This window comes from Enhydra lutris, unplaced genomic scaffold (genome assembly GCF_002288905.1).
Source record: "Enhydra lutris kenyoni isolate GAN:26980312 unplaced genomic scaffold, ASM228890v2 scaffoldscaffold96, whole genome shotgun sequence".
Taxonomy (NCBI): Eukaryota; Metazoa; Chordata; class Mammalia; order Carnivora; family Mustelidae; genus Enhydra; species Enhydra lutris.
The window spans coordinates 3,529,142-3,543,979 of NW_019154180.1; the positions used below are offsets into that span (position 1 = coordinate 3,529,142).

Here is a 14,838-nt window from a genome sequence, read left to right on the forward strand (position 1 = left end):
CCAGCCCGTCCCTGAGTCCCTGATCCCTCCTCTGTTCTCATGGGCTCTGCTTCCTCCGGGATTTCTCTTGCTTACCTGTGGGCCACCTATGCATTTCAACAGCGTAACTAATTTTCTCATTATGGATTCCCTCGTCTTTCTCTCCAGCTGGACTGGCATCCCTGGATGGCAGCAGCAGGGGGCCGAGTCGCACCGCCCCACCCACCCCGGCCCAGGCTCTGCCGACCGGCACCGAGCCTGTGGCCAGCTGTCCAGGACCCCGGGGATTGGACCAGCGGGTCCACCTGCCAGGCTCGGGCGAGGAGGAGTTGGCAACGGGGACTCATAAATCCTGCCCCGAATCTCCGCACTGTCCTCACGCTTGGCAGGAGGCCTTTGTGCCCAAGACACGCAACCCAGAAATCAGCAACTGACAGTTGAATACATTTGGTTATCTAGAAATGTGCAATGTCGGGGCGCCTGGCCGGCTCGGTTGGTACGGCGTGTGGCTCTTGATCTCGGGGCCGTGAGTCCCAGCCCCACGTTGGGTGTAGAGGTCGCTTAAAAGCAAAACCTGTTTTATTTTTGTTGTTGTTGTTTGTTTGTTTTTTAAGATTTTATGTATTTGTTTGTCAGAGGGCGTGAGCACAGGCAGACAGAGTGGCAGGCAGAGGGAGAAGCAGGCTCCCTGCTGAGCAAGGAGCCCGATGTGGGACTCGATTCCAGGACCCTGGGATCATGACCTGAGCCGAAGGCAGCCGCCCAACCAACTGAGCCACCCAGGCGTCCCAAAAATAAAACCTGTTTTAAAAAATGGGCAGCTTCTTGACAGCCCAAACCAACAAGCCTAGTCTTTCAAGGCCAAAGCCACACTGAGGGAAAATATTCGCGACATCCATAACAAAGAACGGACAGCCCTAGCGGAGGACGAGCGCGCCTCTTTGCGGGAAGCGATTAGTTCGTGTCTGGCAGCTCGTTGAACGCCGGTAGGTCTCCATCCCGCGGTTCCACTTCCAGGTGGTTATAACCTAGAGGGAGACTGGCGCCGGTTCACAGCAGGCTGTTGCGGCGCCGAGATGCAGTGCGGAGAGCGAGCGAGGACAGGCCAGAGTCCCGGCAGCCAGGGATCCGTTCCGGAAAGCACGGTGCACCTGTGCTCTCCGATGCCGTGCGGCCGGAGGAGGGACGTACACATTTGTCTACTGACATGGCTGGTTTTCCAAGACGTGTTGCTACGGAAAAGAAGTGGAAAAGGAAACACAATGGAATCAACGTGTAGTGTGTAAAATCGAATAAGGACGTTGGAGATTGCAGCAGCAGAATACAGTGAGAAGAGAGAAACAATTGTTAACAATGTGGCTCAAACTAATGTCGCTTTGTAAACATTTTAAATCACGTGCTGTACAAACATGCAGGGTGCTCAGGGAAGATGGTCCAGCCGCCCTGGAAGACGATTCCGCAGGTCCTTTCAGAGCGAAGCAACTGGGGCGCCCGGCGGGCTCAGTTGGGAGAGCGTGGGACTCTGCACCTCGGGATCGTGAGTCTGAGCCCCGCGCTGGGTGTAGAGGCGACCTCAGAAAGAGAAAATCTTTGACGCTTCGGCGCCCGTCTGCACGGGACCCAGCGACCGTACCCGTGGGCACTTATGCCAAAGAGATAGAAACTTCGACCGCACCCGTGGGCACTTATGCCAAAGAGATAGAAACTTCGACCGTACCGTGGGCACTTATGCCAAAGAGACGGAAACTTGGGATCCTACGAACACCTGTGCATGAGTGGTCGTAGCAGGTGTGTTCGTGGAGGCCTGAAATGGAGAACAAGCCAGGTGTCCCTCAGCAGGTGAGCGCCTGAGCCTGATCGGTGGCTCCACACGGAGGACCGGAGCCAGCGGCAGGAAGGAGGAACTAACTGTGGATTCATGCAGCGGCCTGCGCGGATCGCAAGGGCATTACGTGTGTGGGGGGGGGGGGCGGGAGCCCACCGCAGGCTCCCCACCCCGGCCGCGCACCGCACGGTTCCGTGTACCTAGCAGTGTCCACACGACGGAATTCCAGACGAGAATACAACGATGGGGATCGTAACGGAGGCCGTGGGTCGGGAGGAGAGGCGAGGAGGCTGTGCTCACGTCAGGTCAACAGGAGGGGTCCTCGTGAGGGACCCACGGGACGCGGATGCCCGTGGCAGTCACGTGAATCTCCACGCGCGAGGAAACTGCAGAGCCAGCGCGCCTGCACACACACACGGACGCAACTCAGACGGCGGCTCTCGGATGGCACCAAGGCCGCTTGGCGGTGTGCGATGGCAGGAGGCGTGCAACCTGCCGACCCTCGGGGAACTGCGGCAGGCATCCTGGGGTCTGTCACTTCCCCGCAAGTCACTTCTCCAAGATACAAGCTCAGGGGCGCCTGGGGGGCTCGGAGGGTTAAGCTTCTGCCTTCGGCTCAAGTCATGATCTCAGGGTCCTGGGATCGAGCCCCGCATCCGGCTCTCTGCTCAGCGGGGGGCCTGCTTCTCTCTCTTCTGCCTGCCTCTCTGCCTACTTGTGACTTCTCTCTCTGTCAAATAAATAAATAAATAAAATCTTTTTTTAAAAAATCAATTTATACGGTGCATGGGTGGCTCAGAGGGTTAAGCCTCTGCCTTCGGCTCGGGTCATGATCCCAGGGTCCTGGGATCGAGCCCCGCATCCGGCTCTCTGCTCAGCAGGGAGCCTGCTCCCCCCCCCCCACCCCGCCCAGCCTGCCTCTCTGCCTACTTGTGATCTCGGTCTGTCAAATAAACAAATAAAATCCTTAAAAAGAAAAAAAAAAAAAGAAAAAAGAAACAAGCTCAAACCAAAAGCACGCAAGCAGGGCTCCGCGTGGACAGACAGGACGACGTGCGCGGCTCTGCACAGAGAGCCCCTACCATCCTTCCCCCGACCCCGGCCTCCCGCCACCGGGGACGGCCGTCCAGCTGTCGGACAGTTCCCAGGGCCCCACCGGGAGGAGGGAAGCCGCGGGAGCTGAGCCCCGCCGGGCGCGCAGGCGAACGGCCTGTACGGATTGGGCAGAGGAAGTGTCCGTCAGGCCGCAGGGGCTGGGCTTCGTCGGCGGCCTGGGGGCGGGTCCCGCCAGGAGCCGAGCTTCCTCATTGGCGAAGCCAGCCGGAAGGGGGCGGGAAGCCGGCGCCCCGCCTCCTGAGGGGCGGAGCTTCCGGTGGGCGCGCCGAGGGACGTGAGAAGACGGAACCGGGGGTGGCCGGGGCGGGGCCCAACAGGCCTGGACGACGCCCGAGCCTTCTTGACACCGCCCTCCGCTCCTGGGCTCCGCCCCCCGCCCCTCCGGGTCCTGGAGGCCTCGTTTCCCGAGACCTGAGGGGACCTACCCATAGAGGAGGAGCCTCTATGGAGTGCGGGCCCCGGGTGGCCGTGGGGCGCGGGGAGGGGGGAGCGCGGCTCCGTCGGGCTTCTCTCCCGCTGCGCCCCGCAGGGCCCCCCCCCCCCCGCGCTGTCCTGAGAGTGTCTGGCCCCTAGGCCGCCACGGCCAGTGTACTGGGGACCCCAGGGTCCTAGTGAGGAGGGAGGGGGCGGGGGGAGGAGGGAGGGCGGCGACTATCTCCCGCTCCCCCCCCACCCCGCCCCCAGGATGACAGAGCGCCCTGTCACTCCGTCTCCAACCCCTCCCAGTCCTGGCCTCTGAGAGCTGCCCTGCTGTGCGCTCCTGGGCACTTCCACCCTCCCAGGGCCCAGGCTGTGGCCCTGCCTCCCCCTACACCCACCCCCCCCCACCCCACCCCCCCGCCCGCCCGCTCCTTGCGAGCCCCGCGCACTGTGTTCCAAGGGCCCCTGAGCGTGTCTGTGTCAGGGACGGTTCCCTGTCAAACATAGATCCCAAGATCCCAGCACGCCACCCCACCCGTACACACAGGCCTAGTATCCAGGAAAACGTAGACAGAGCTGGGGCCTGACTACCCGGGAAGGTGGTGTTCGTCAGAGGTCTCTGTCCACGCTTCTGGGCGTGTGGACAGCAGGAAAGTAACAAAGTCTTTCCACGTCACCCGACCGGTGTGGCCCCCTGGGAGGGAAAGCCGCTCCAGCACACCCGTGCTCCAGGACCACCCGTGGTGGGGACCATCGGCGGTGCCTGCGGGCCTCTCACCTGGGGAGGTCAGTCAAGGTGAGCCCGGCAGACCAAGCTCGAGCTCGAGCTCGCGGCTTCTCTCGGAGCCAGCGGGCGCGATCAGGAACCATCCATCCTGGTGGTTCTCACGCTGGAGGGCCGCACAGGAACAGTCACCCCGGGGGCTTGTTCAAACTCGGGTCACTGGGCTCCACCCCAGAGTCTCTGATCTGGCAGATCTGAGGTGGGGCCTGAGAAAGGGTGCCTCTGACAAGCTCCTGGCTGCGGCTGCTGCTGTCCCTGCGGGTCTGAGACAAGCCCCCCGACCCCTACCTTACCCCCACCCCCACCCCACCCACCGCCCCGGCCCTCCCGGTGAGAAGCAGTGCTCTGGAGGCCTGAGACTCCTAGGGGTGTGCGTGCCTGCCCTCCCTGGGGCTGGCTCCTTTGCAGGGTCCCCACGGGTCTGGCAAATGTCAGGAGGGTGCTAGCCCTCGAGAGACCAGGGACTGCCCTCGAGTGGCAGTCACCCTTTCCTGCCTAGGTGGTCTGGAGGGCACCGTCCACAGCCCAGGCACGAGAAGAGTGTCGGCTTTGTCCAGGCGCTCGGGAATTCCCAGACTGGGGCTCGTGACATGTGGACGCGTGGGAGAGAGGAGCGGCAATGAGCCCCGTGCCTGGGAGTGGGGACGGACAGAACTCTCTGATGAGGCAGAGGAAAGACCCAAACTCCGGGCTCGGGGATGGGAAAGGAACATGGGCCCTGAGATCCAGAACGTGGATTTGGGTGGCGGTGGGGAGAGTGGCGGGGGCGCTTGGAGACCACACCGGGGGCTGTCCGCCCGAGAACGGCCCTGACTGTCGTCTGCTCTGTGCGTGCGGTCGGCCCTCGAGCTGGTGGGAAGCCGCTGCCTCTCTTCACCCTGGGGCTCTCCCAGCTCCTCGGTGACGCTGTCCAGACCCGCTCAATGCCCAGCACCACTGCCCGCCCGCCTAGGCCTGTCTTGCTGGTTGGTGTTCGCTTGGCTACGTGGTGGCCTGTTGTCTGGTTGGAGCTGCAGGTGAAGTGCGAGGCCAGTCCCTGGCCACGGTTTGTCCCCAGAAGGAGCAACCCTGGGACCCCAGCACCTGAGCGCGTCCTGGCCGTGAGACCAGGTGGAGGAGCTTCTGGCTTTGGTTCTCCCCGCTCGCCTCCTCCACGCCCTGCAGCCGCTGGCTCATCAGGCTTTTCCCCGTGGACTGCTTCAGGCTCTCTGGGTGTTCATGGGATGAGCCCTGAGTCACACCTTGCTGCTGTTTTTCCCCCCACGGTGTCACTTGTCCCCTGACTTTGTGGGTTGGGGCGTGTGTTTGGTCAGGCAGACAGTTTTGGGTTTTGTGTCATCGGACTTTCCAGGCTTTTCCTTGTTTTTTAAGTCGCTTTATTTGAGAGAGGAGCGCGTGCACGCCCCTGTGGGGAGGGGTGGGGGGCGAGGGAGAGAGCGGGTCCTGAAGCAGACTCCTCCCCGCAGGGGCTCCATCCCAGGACCCTGAGATCAGAACCTGAGCCGAAACTGAGAGTCGCCAGTGGGATGCTCAACCGACAGAGCCTCCTCAGGCGCCCCGGCTCTTCCGTCTTTGCAGGGTTGCAAACAGAACCCGCGGAAAGCCCCAGAAAGCAAGCAGGATACGCGGCAGAGCTGCTGTGGGGCCCGCAAAGCCCAAGGAGCGTGCGCTCTGCCCTTTGCACAGGGGTTGCTGCTGGCAACCAGCCCCGGAGGCAGTCGGGGGGCTGGGGGGCAGGAAGGGCTTTCCCATCCCAGCAGCCCCGTCAGCGCCCCCGCCCCAGGCCCGGGAGCTGGGAGGCCCCCACCCAGGCCCCACCCAGGCAGGAGGCTCCGGAACCTCCTCCGCTGGGCCCAGTGGCTCCTGCTGCCCCCCCCCCCGCCCCCAGTCCTCCCCGCCTTCCCCAGGGGCCGGGGCAGCTTGCCCTGCTTGAGGCAGGTGGGGGTCACCTCTCTGCAAGTAGGTGCAGTCCCTGCTCTTCCCCCCACTCCCCTCTCCTCCCCTGTGCTCCAGCCTCCACGGAGCAGCTGGCAAGCAGGTGGGGCGGGGAGCGGAGAGGAGAGGAGAGGGGCAGGCCCCTCTGTGGGGGTGAAGGCCCACAGGCCCCTCTTCTTCCCCGACGGGCAGTGTCAGGTAGCCCCGTGTGCGTGCTGGGCTCTGCTGGCTCAGGGGGTGGCAGGTGCCAGGTGGCCTGTGGCGGGGTGGGCGGTGGAGGCGCGGCGGTCGGTCCGGCCAAGGAGCTCCGGCTGTGGCCTCGGGAGCCCAAGGGCGTTTCCTTTCCCCGGAGAAGGGAGAAGCGCCCGCCCCATCCTTCCTGGCTGGGACTCAGAGATGACTTCCCGGTGATGACAGGCTCGGACTCGCTCGGGTAGCTCCAAATTTGTCACGCAGGTTCTGGGGGCGGTGCTCTCCCCATTGGCTCTCGCCGCTGGCCAGTGCCGAGAAGGGCCCTTGGTGGCAGCTCCTGGCACCGTCTCGGGCCGCCCTGTGCTTTTTGGACCCGGGGACAGTGGGTCTCGGGGGAGCCTGGCTCTGTGTCTCCCCGGAGCAGAAGCAGAGAGACTGGGGCGTGGCTTGCTGGGCCTTGGCTGGGCGGGGACTGTGGGGTCGTGGTTCCTGGGGCCATCCCTCCGCCGGGGTGTTGGGCCGCGTGGTCCTGGAGATGGCTCCCCTGGAGACACGCAGGCCCCGGGGAGCCCTGCACTCCCGGTGACACGTGACCAGTGTCTTCACCATCCCCCTGGCCTGCACCTGAGCTGAGCCACCCTCCTGTCCCTGGGCCCTGGGCAGGAGGAACAGCCAGGAGGGCCCGGCTTCCCTTAGCCTTCCCTCTGGGGCCACCTGCCCAGGAGGGCTCCCGAGGGCCCCATGGGTGCCGAGTCTCCCCTGCCCCAGCTGTGCAGGGGCTCCTCCTAGTGGCCGCTCTGCGGGTGGGCGCACTCCCTGGCCGCGGATCCTGTCCCTGCCCGCCTGTCCCCGCCCCAGCTTCGCTGCCCAAACCTGGCCCTCACCCTCTCTGACCGGCCTGTCCTCAGCAGATGTGCCCACCCGAGGACAGCCCCCAACCCCACCCACTGTGCCGTGCTTTCCTCAGCCCTCCTGCCCTGCCCGTGGCCTCAGGCAGGGCCCGCTCGGGGACCCCTGGGAAGACAGTGCCCCCCCCCCCCCCCCCCCCCACCCCCGCTCCCGAGGGGTGGAGGTAGCCAAGTAGGCAAGCCAGCCGCTGAGCAGTGCGCCAGCGGGTCAGCCGGCCCCCCGCTGGTTAGTGCCGTCCCCTGGATGACCTACCTTCCACGTGAGGAGGGGACACGGCTCTCTGCGGGGAGCCTGTCTGAGGTTGGGATGGGCCTTCGGGAGCGGGAGCTGGAGCGGGAGGAGGCCCGTCCAGAGCTGCAGAGTGCTGCTCGCACCTGGGGTCCCTATGGTGGCACCTGTCACCCTGCGTGCTCGCGGACCCTGTCTTAGCGGCCACCCCATCCTCCTTCCTCTGGCTCCGTCGGGGTTCCGGGGTGGGAGCTGCCCTGAAGCACCTTGGCCCTATGTCCTGGAGGGAGGTGTGGCCCCCCCATGCCGGGTAGCCCCCTCGGGAACCCCACAGTTCCCCAGACTAACGTTGCCCTTGCTGAAGTGCTGGGACTCCCTTCCTGTGTCGCTGAGTGGCAGCCCACCCACCCTGAAGGGCCAGTGCTCCCCTTTCCTCCCCCCCAGTCCCCTTCCAGCCTCCTGCTGGGCGGTGCAGGGCAGCGACAGGCCACAGTGAGGGTCAGGAGCAGAGGTGAGGCTGGGCCAGGGGTGGAGGCTGGCTGTGGGGGGGAGCGGGGGGGGGGACACCCACGGGGATGCGCAGGGGACGCGCAGGGGGCAGGACCTGCAGGGCAGGGGGCTGCTCCAGACTAGGGTGACCAGCGGTCCCCTCCCTAGACTTAGTGGAGGAGATGGGGCCAGCCTGGGGAGGGCGTGCGGCCGGGACCGCTCCTCTGCTCCCAGCGCCTGTTGGCAAACAGGCGTGGGGCCTGGGGGGGGCCGAGGCTGCACCAACCCCTGCGGCTCTCGGCGGGTCCCCGGGCCTTCACAACCCGGGTGGGAGCCCGGCCGAGGGCCTGGACCTTGCACCCCTCCCTGTCTCCTCCTAGCATCCGGGCTGGAGGGCAGGGCGCTGGCGCCGGAGGTCGGGGGTGTCCTCCAGGGGTTTTCTCTGTCCCAGGCCGGTTTGCCCCCAGCAGGATGGAGTCCCGGGACTCCTTTTCCTGGTGCCATCAGCCTGTCCTACCCTGGGGCCCTTTGCAGGGATGGCGTCCCAGTCTTGCTACCCTCCCGCCACCTCCCCGCCCGCGCCCCCCGCCCGCGCGGGACTCAGGCTCAGGCCTCTTCTGGCCTGTAGTCTCTGTCCGGCACTGGCCCCAAGGGCTTGTTCTACCCCAGGCTGGCATCCTCTGCCCTTGCTGCCCGACGTGTGTCCCAGCTGCCTGGGCACGATGTGGTGTCTGGGGACGGACGGGGGCTCCCGGTTAGCTCGGCTCGGCTCTGGAGCTGTGCTGCCGGGGGGGGCCCTGGCCAGCATGTAGAAGTGGCGGGGCCTGGCTTTATTCACCTGTGTCCTGCGTGCCTCCAGTGGGACAGTCTCTCCCGGGGACTGGCCACCGGGAGCCTAGGGTAGCAGACCAGACCCAGGTTCAGGAGCAGTGCGGACCCGACGGCTCTCTCTCCTGCCCTGAAGGCCTTCTGCAGCCCCAGACCGTGGACCTCGGGAGTTTTTGCAGGCTCCTGCTTGGTGCCAGGACTCAGCGGCCCCGACTTATTCTCTCTAGCTCCTGCTGCTCGATCCTGTGCAGCCAGGGTTCAAGGCAGGTGTACCCCTGGGCCTGCCCTGTAGGGACCTCCTCTTCCTCTGGGAACAGCAGGGGCCGCAGCTGGAGAGCCAGCGTCGGAGCACAGCTGGGAGCTCTACCCCTCGCAGTCTGTGGGGCACTTGTCTCAGCCTCCTTGTCCTGGGTGGTACCGCTCTGGCAGCCCAAGCCTATACAGCTGGTGCCCCACCTTGGGCCACTGGGTCCTCTGCCCAGGGAGCCACTGTCCACTGAACCAAAGGCAGCTATTTCCCCCCTGCTGTGCCCCTGGGCCCCTCAGAACCCTTGGTGGGGACCGAGGGGAAGGAGGCTGCCCTGAGCCTTTGGGAGTGTGAGAACTGGACTGCAGCTGTCCTGGTGGGGCAACTCCAGAGCCCTGGGTTGCTTTGGGGAAGGGGGCCCATGGGAGCTTTCACACAGCTAGTCCCAGTGTCCTGGAAAGCACTAAGTGGAGACCTTGACGCCTGGCCTTTGACCACCTTTGGATCGGGGCACATGGAGACAAATGGACGTTGTTGTCCTTGGGGAATAAATGAATGGAAAGGGGGAGACTGTGTCACATGGGTGGGACTATTCCCTGTCTTCTTTCAAGCAAGAAACCACAGTGGTGCCAAGTAGGCCTCACTCCCCCTTTCCTGCAACATAGAAGCGTGTAGAGGGCTATCCCAGCCACAAGCCATGCCATTTCTCTCCCTTTGGGATGCCCCGAGCTCAGCTCCCTTTCCTCACACTCTGCCCCAGCTACTCCAGACCGTCATGTCAACCTTGCCCTTGGGTCCAGGAGGCTCCGCTTGCCTTTCCGCCGAAATCCATGGCCTGCCCAGGTACTGAGTATGGGGCAGTTGCCAGGCAGGGTTAGTCCCTCCTCTCCACACACTTGACTTGGGATTAGCTGGTGAAAGGAGCTGCATCACCGTGTCTCTCTGAGATCCTGGTGCACTGGTGACCTGACACAAGCCCATGGAGCTGTCAGGCCCCTTTCTCATCGGTGAGGAAGCATGTTGTGTCCATGCCCACTGCCCACGACAGAACATTCAGGTCTCTGCCCAAGGCCTGGCATGGCTTGTAGCAGCGGTAGGGAGCCTGGGGAAGTCCAAGCCGAAGGGGGCCGGGCCCTGGGGAAGGAGCCAGGCGGGAGTGACTTGCAGCAAACAAGGGAGGCTGAAACTGCAGGGATGGGGAGAAAATTAGAAGCAATTCATTTCTTTCATTTTTTTTTTTTTCTGTGTGTTCTAAATGCAGGCGTTACTTTCAGGAACACACACACACACACACACACGAGCAAAAGACTAGTGTGCAAGAAAAAGGAAGAAATGACCAGGAGCCAGGGCTAGGTGGGGTTCCAGTTCCATCCCTGCCCCAAGCTCACTGTGTAGCCATAAACAGGAGTCCATACGTGCTGTGCCAGCGAGGCTGGCTCTGGCCAAGTCCTACCGCCTGAACAAGGAGCTGGTCAAAGGCAAGGAAGTGATGCCACGGCCCCACCCATCAGGGAAGGCCTCGTGGAGCCTCTGCTTCCCACCTGAGTGCTGGCAGGACTGAGCCAGTATGTGTGGCCGCACGTGGCATGCTACCCTGGGTTTTCTTAGCACTCACTATAAAAAAATGTACGTAGCCTTTTCAGGTTATGAAATACTCCCTCCCCCACAGAAAACCTGGAGATAAGCGGCAATACTGGCAGGTGAGGGACTGGATTAGACCCAGAAGCAGTGCGGCATTTCTCCCATGGCATTGAACAAGCAGCTTTCCAGGACAAACCCACTGGCTACACGCCTTATTTCCTTCCCATCTCCCCGCCTGGGGACACCGATAGGCAGGTTGTCCGCTGTTCCCCGTTAAAACAGCCATAGTCAGGGGTGCCTGGGTGGTGCAGTGGGTTAAAGCCTCTGCCTTCGGCTCGGGTTGTGATCCCACAGTCCTGGGATTGAGGCCCACATCGGGCTCTCTGCTCCGCGGGGAGCCTGCTTCCCCCCTCTCTGCCTGCCTCTCTGCCTACTTGTGATCTCTGTCAAATAAATAAAATCTTTAAAAAAAAAAACAAAACCAGCCATAGCCAGCATTGTGCATACAGCCTCGCCTGATTCCCAAGTGGGCTTTCCACATCCTGTGGGGGCACAGTTCTTTGCCTAAGTAGTTACAGCAGCTTTGGGTGCCAAGTGAGGGAGTGAACCCTACAAGCAAAGCACAAACATGTCCATGGGTAGCATGTAATCCCTACCCCAAACCCAAAGGAAAAAGGGAGAACCAACAAAGCCAGATGTTGATCCTGGAGACCCCAAGGCCTGGAGGCCCCCAGCCCGGGGAGCCTGATCCCTATCCAGGAGAAAGAGCCCACACATTAAAAATAAATGGTCTTTTTATTGTGTGTCCACGGAAACAAAGTCAGGGTGGCCTTGGTTAACCCCCCCGACAAGGTGACAACAGACAGGAGGCATGCAATGACAACAACCATGTTCTCCTCTCCAGGAGAAGGGTCTCGCCCTCCTAGGCCCTAAGGGTCACAGGCAAGCAGGACCAGGAGACTCCAGAGGAAAGCCTGCGCAGGCCCACCGTGCTACGGAGGGCCTGGGCGTGCTGCCTCCCCGGAAGAACAAGGCAGGGGAGCAAGTACGGACCTGGGCCGCACCCAGCACTCCCAAGCTAGAACACACAGAAAAGCCCCCCCCCCCCCCAGCAAACACGACTAAAGCAGTCAGCCAGGACTTCTGAGAACAGCTGGCCATGAAGCCAGACCCTCAGGGCTCCGTCCAGAAGGGGTTGCCGTCCTCGGCCTGTATGGAGTAGTAAACAAAGAGCAGGAAGGCAGCAAAAACCAGGAACAGGAGCAGCTGGCCCCAGAGTGGGACCTGGCGGTCCTGGCCCAGACCAGCCCCTGGAGCCTGCTTTTCTGGCCGGATAGCACGGCGGGTGAGCCACGAGGTGGGGGAGGATGAAGATGAGGATATGGGAGAGGTGGAAGAGGATGTGGGGTAATAGGACAGGCCCAGGGAGCTTCTGGAGACGTTGGAAACAGGGCGGTAGTGCACGATGTTGTGGTAGGCGCTGTCCCGGCCATAGGCAGGGTGTTCCCTTAGGCAAAGAGGAGAGCGGATGAGCCAGGAGGCCCTGGGCCCAGAATCAGCCCCGGTGCCTGGCCCTTCCTGCTACTCACCTATCCTTGCTTTCCTCTTCAGAAGAGAAAAAACTGTCATCGCGCACCTACAGATAAGAGTCAGGGAGAGGGGACTGGCCGGCAGGGTTAGTGTGGCCTGTCCTATCCCTCAGTCCGAACTTCCCCAGCCGCCTTATTTTGACCATCGCTTAGAGACCCAGACCACGTTCCCTCCAAAACTCCTCTCAGTTCACAGCCTCAATTCTGTACGTCTTTGTCACTTGCTCAACGACTGTCCTGGCTGCCTGCACCTTGCTTTGTGCCCCAGGGTTCTGAGAAAGCTCTCAAACTTCCATCCCAGATCAGGGTGCAAGGCACGTCCCACGTGTTCCAGCCTTAAGAGCCCCGACAGCCCCTCAGAGGAGAGCCTTGACTGGGAAGGTGTCTGCTCACCCCACTTCCCTGGAGGCACAAGACCTACCATTTGCACCCAGCAGCCCCCTTGTTTTGTCCAAACCCAGCTGTGAGCCCCACGGGTTGTACCTGACTCCTCTACAGTCAGCTTACCTGGTGATGAAAGGTGTCTGTATCTGCGAGTGAACTGGAGGGCTGGCGGAATCCCTTGGAGGTGCCCACAGGCTCAGGCTCCCCGTAAGTCCTGGTGGTCAGGTAACTCTCCTCGTAGTAGTCACCACCATAGCCTTGGGGAGCAAAGGGGACAGCAGTGCTCCCACGTGGCCCAATGGTCCTAATCTGAATCCCATTTGGGGGCCTGCAGCACAGTTTCTCCATGATGGGGATTGAGATCTCACATTCTCCCTGACACCAGGGTCCCTGAGGCAGTGGAATGAAGGTGGCAGGGTGCCCACCCCACCCCAGCTCAGCCTTACCCTTGCTCTGGTAAAGTAAGGCGTCCTCCTTCTTGGGCAGATCGTACATATCCGAGTCCACGGACGCTGAATCTAAGTCTGAATGGGGTGGGGGGAGGACCATTTGCCCCCATGGCTCCCCTCCCTTTTCCCCGTGCCCCTCCCAGCCAGCGCCCCGGCCACACCCTCCCGACTCCGTCCTCCCCGTCGCCCAAACCCTGTCCCCGTGGGCGGCCAGGTGGAGCGCTGGGGCGGGGGGGGGGCCTCACCCGAGAACCGATAGGAGAAAGAGGATGCGGACGAGTTCGGGGGCGAGAGCCTCCGCCTCTGGGTCTCGTACTCGAAGATCTTCTTTTCGTAGAGCTTGCGAGTGGAACCTGGCCAGACACGGGACGCGAGGCGGTCAGGGCCGCAGGCGGCGAACCCAGGGGTAGCGCGGGGAGGGGGCCCGCCCGCCGCCGCGTACCCACGACAGGCCCATGCGGGATGTTGTACTGGCGCAGCACGGCGGCCAACTCGGCGTCCGACAGCACCGCGTAGTCGTCCATGGCGGGCGACGGGGGCCTGGAGGTGGCCCGGGCCTGGCGACACGAGCCGAGCTTACGGCTGCCTCAGAGCACGGCGAGGGCAGCGCCAGCGGCTCGGGAGCGGCAGCACTCGCGTCACGCCTGCGTCACGCTCGCGTCACGGCCGCGGACCCTGCGGCCTGCGCGCGCGGCGCGGGGCGGGGCCAGGCCTCGAGGAACCGTCGCGGCAACCGGGCCGGTCGCGGGAGCAGGCGGGTCGGGCCTGAGAAGGCCCACGCGTCACAGACTGGCGGGACCGGCTGGAGGACAGGGAGAGGCGGGGCGAGCGCGGAAGGCAAAACTGCGCAGGCCCGACGGGCGCCGGAGCGGGCGGGGCACCGCGCCGCGGGAAGGGGGCGGGGTCGGCGGGCCGAGAGACGTCACCTGCTGGCGCGTTTGGGCGGGGCTTGAGGGAGAAGCGCGGCCTGCGTGGGAGGGGAAAGAGCGTGGGCTCGCCGGGGCGTAGGAACTGGGCGGGGGTCAGCGACCGAGGCGTCACCGACTGGCGCGTCCCGGTCGGAAGGGAGATGCTGGGGGGCCTAAGCAACTCGAACCGGCAGAAACCGGTCAAGACAGGAAAGCGGCGCTGGACTGACGCGCTGGGCGTGGCTCGCGCTCCCTGAGTCACGTGGGCTCCGCCCCGTGCCCGCAGCCCCCGCAGTTCCCGCCCCCTCCCCGCCCCAGACTCCTGGGCCTGGGCTTTCCCCCGGCCGCACCCTGGGCGGCCGACCCTGCCACAGCCCGAAAGGGCCCGGTCCCAAGAGCGGGCTCGTGGAGAGGCCCGGGTCCCAGGCCAGGCGCCGCTGCGAGCGCTTTGCGCGCGTGCCCCACGCCGGGGAAGCGGCCGCCTCAGACCCGGGTGCCAGGCCCGCCTTCCCGCTCCACGCGGCCCTGGCCTGCGCACCTGCGCCGGCCGGTCCCCACCACCTCCCTCCCTCCCCTCTCCATCCCGGAGGAAATGGGGCACTGGGCCAGGAGGCCGCCGGCTCTCCAGGAGCAAGCAGCCTTGCAAGGGACTGCGCGTGCCAGTAGGCACTGGCCCAGGGCCGAGGGAGGCGTGCAGACGGCGAGTGTACGCCTCACCCACCGTGCCATCCACCTGGGGCGCTGGGGGTTTCCTCTCCGGTTGGAATGCCTCCCCCAGTGGCCCCAGGAGGCAGCCTGGCAGGGGGCGGGGGACAGGGGGAGCCTTCCAGACCCAGAGGGCCTGCCCAGGAGGTCCAGTAAGGCTTAGCAGGCCCTGAGTACTTGGGTCTGGGTGGGCTTCAGGATCCGTGGCACTGCAGAGGGGGCCCCCGAGGACAGGGGTCCAGGGTACTGGTGTGGGTGAGCCATGGGAGG

At 64.0% G+C, this 14,838-nt stretch overlaps 1 protein-coding gene across 1 annotated transcript; it reads right to left on the reverse strand.

The window, feature by feature from the left end:
• Nucleotides 1-11,309: 11,309 nt before the first annotated feature.
• On the reverse strand, nucleotides 11,310-13,771 carry LOC111139159 (emerin). The gene is made up of 6 exons (XM_022491324.1): nucleotides 13,398-13,771; nucleotides 13,201-13,308; nucleotides 12,953-13,030; nucleotides 12,630-12,763; nucleotides 12,123-12,169; nucleotides 11,310-12,040 (listed from the first exon to the last, which is right to left on the reverse strand). The coding sequence occupies exons 1-6, from the start codon at nucleotides 13,477-13,479 to the stop codon at nucleotides 11,707-11,709; spliced, it is 783 nt and encodes a 260-aa protein (XP_022347032.1). The 5' UTR covers nucleotides 13,480-13,771; the 3' UTR covers nucleotides 11,310-11,706.
• Nucleotides 13,772-14,838: the final 1,067 nt, after the last annotated feature.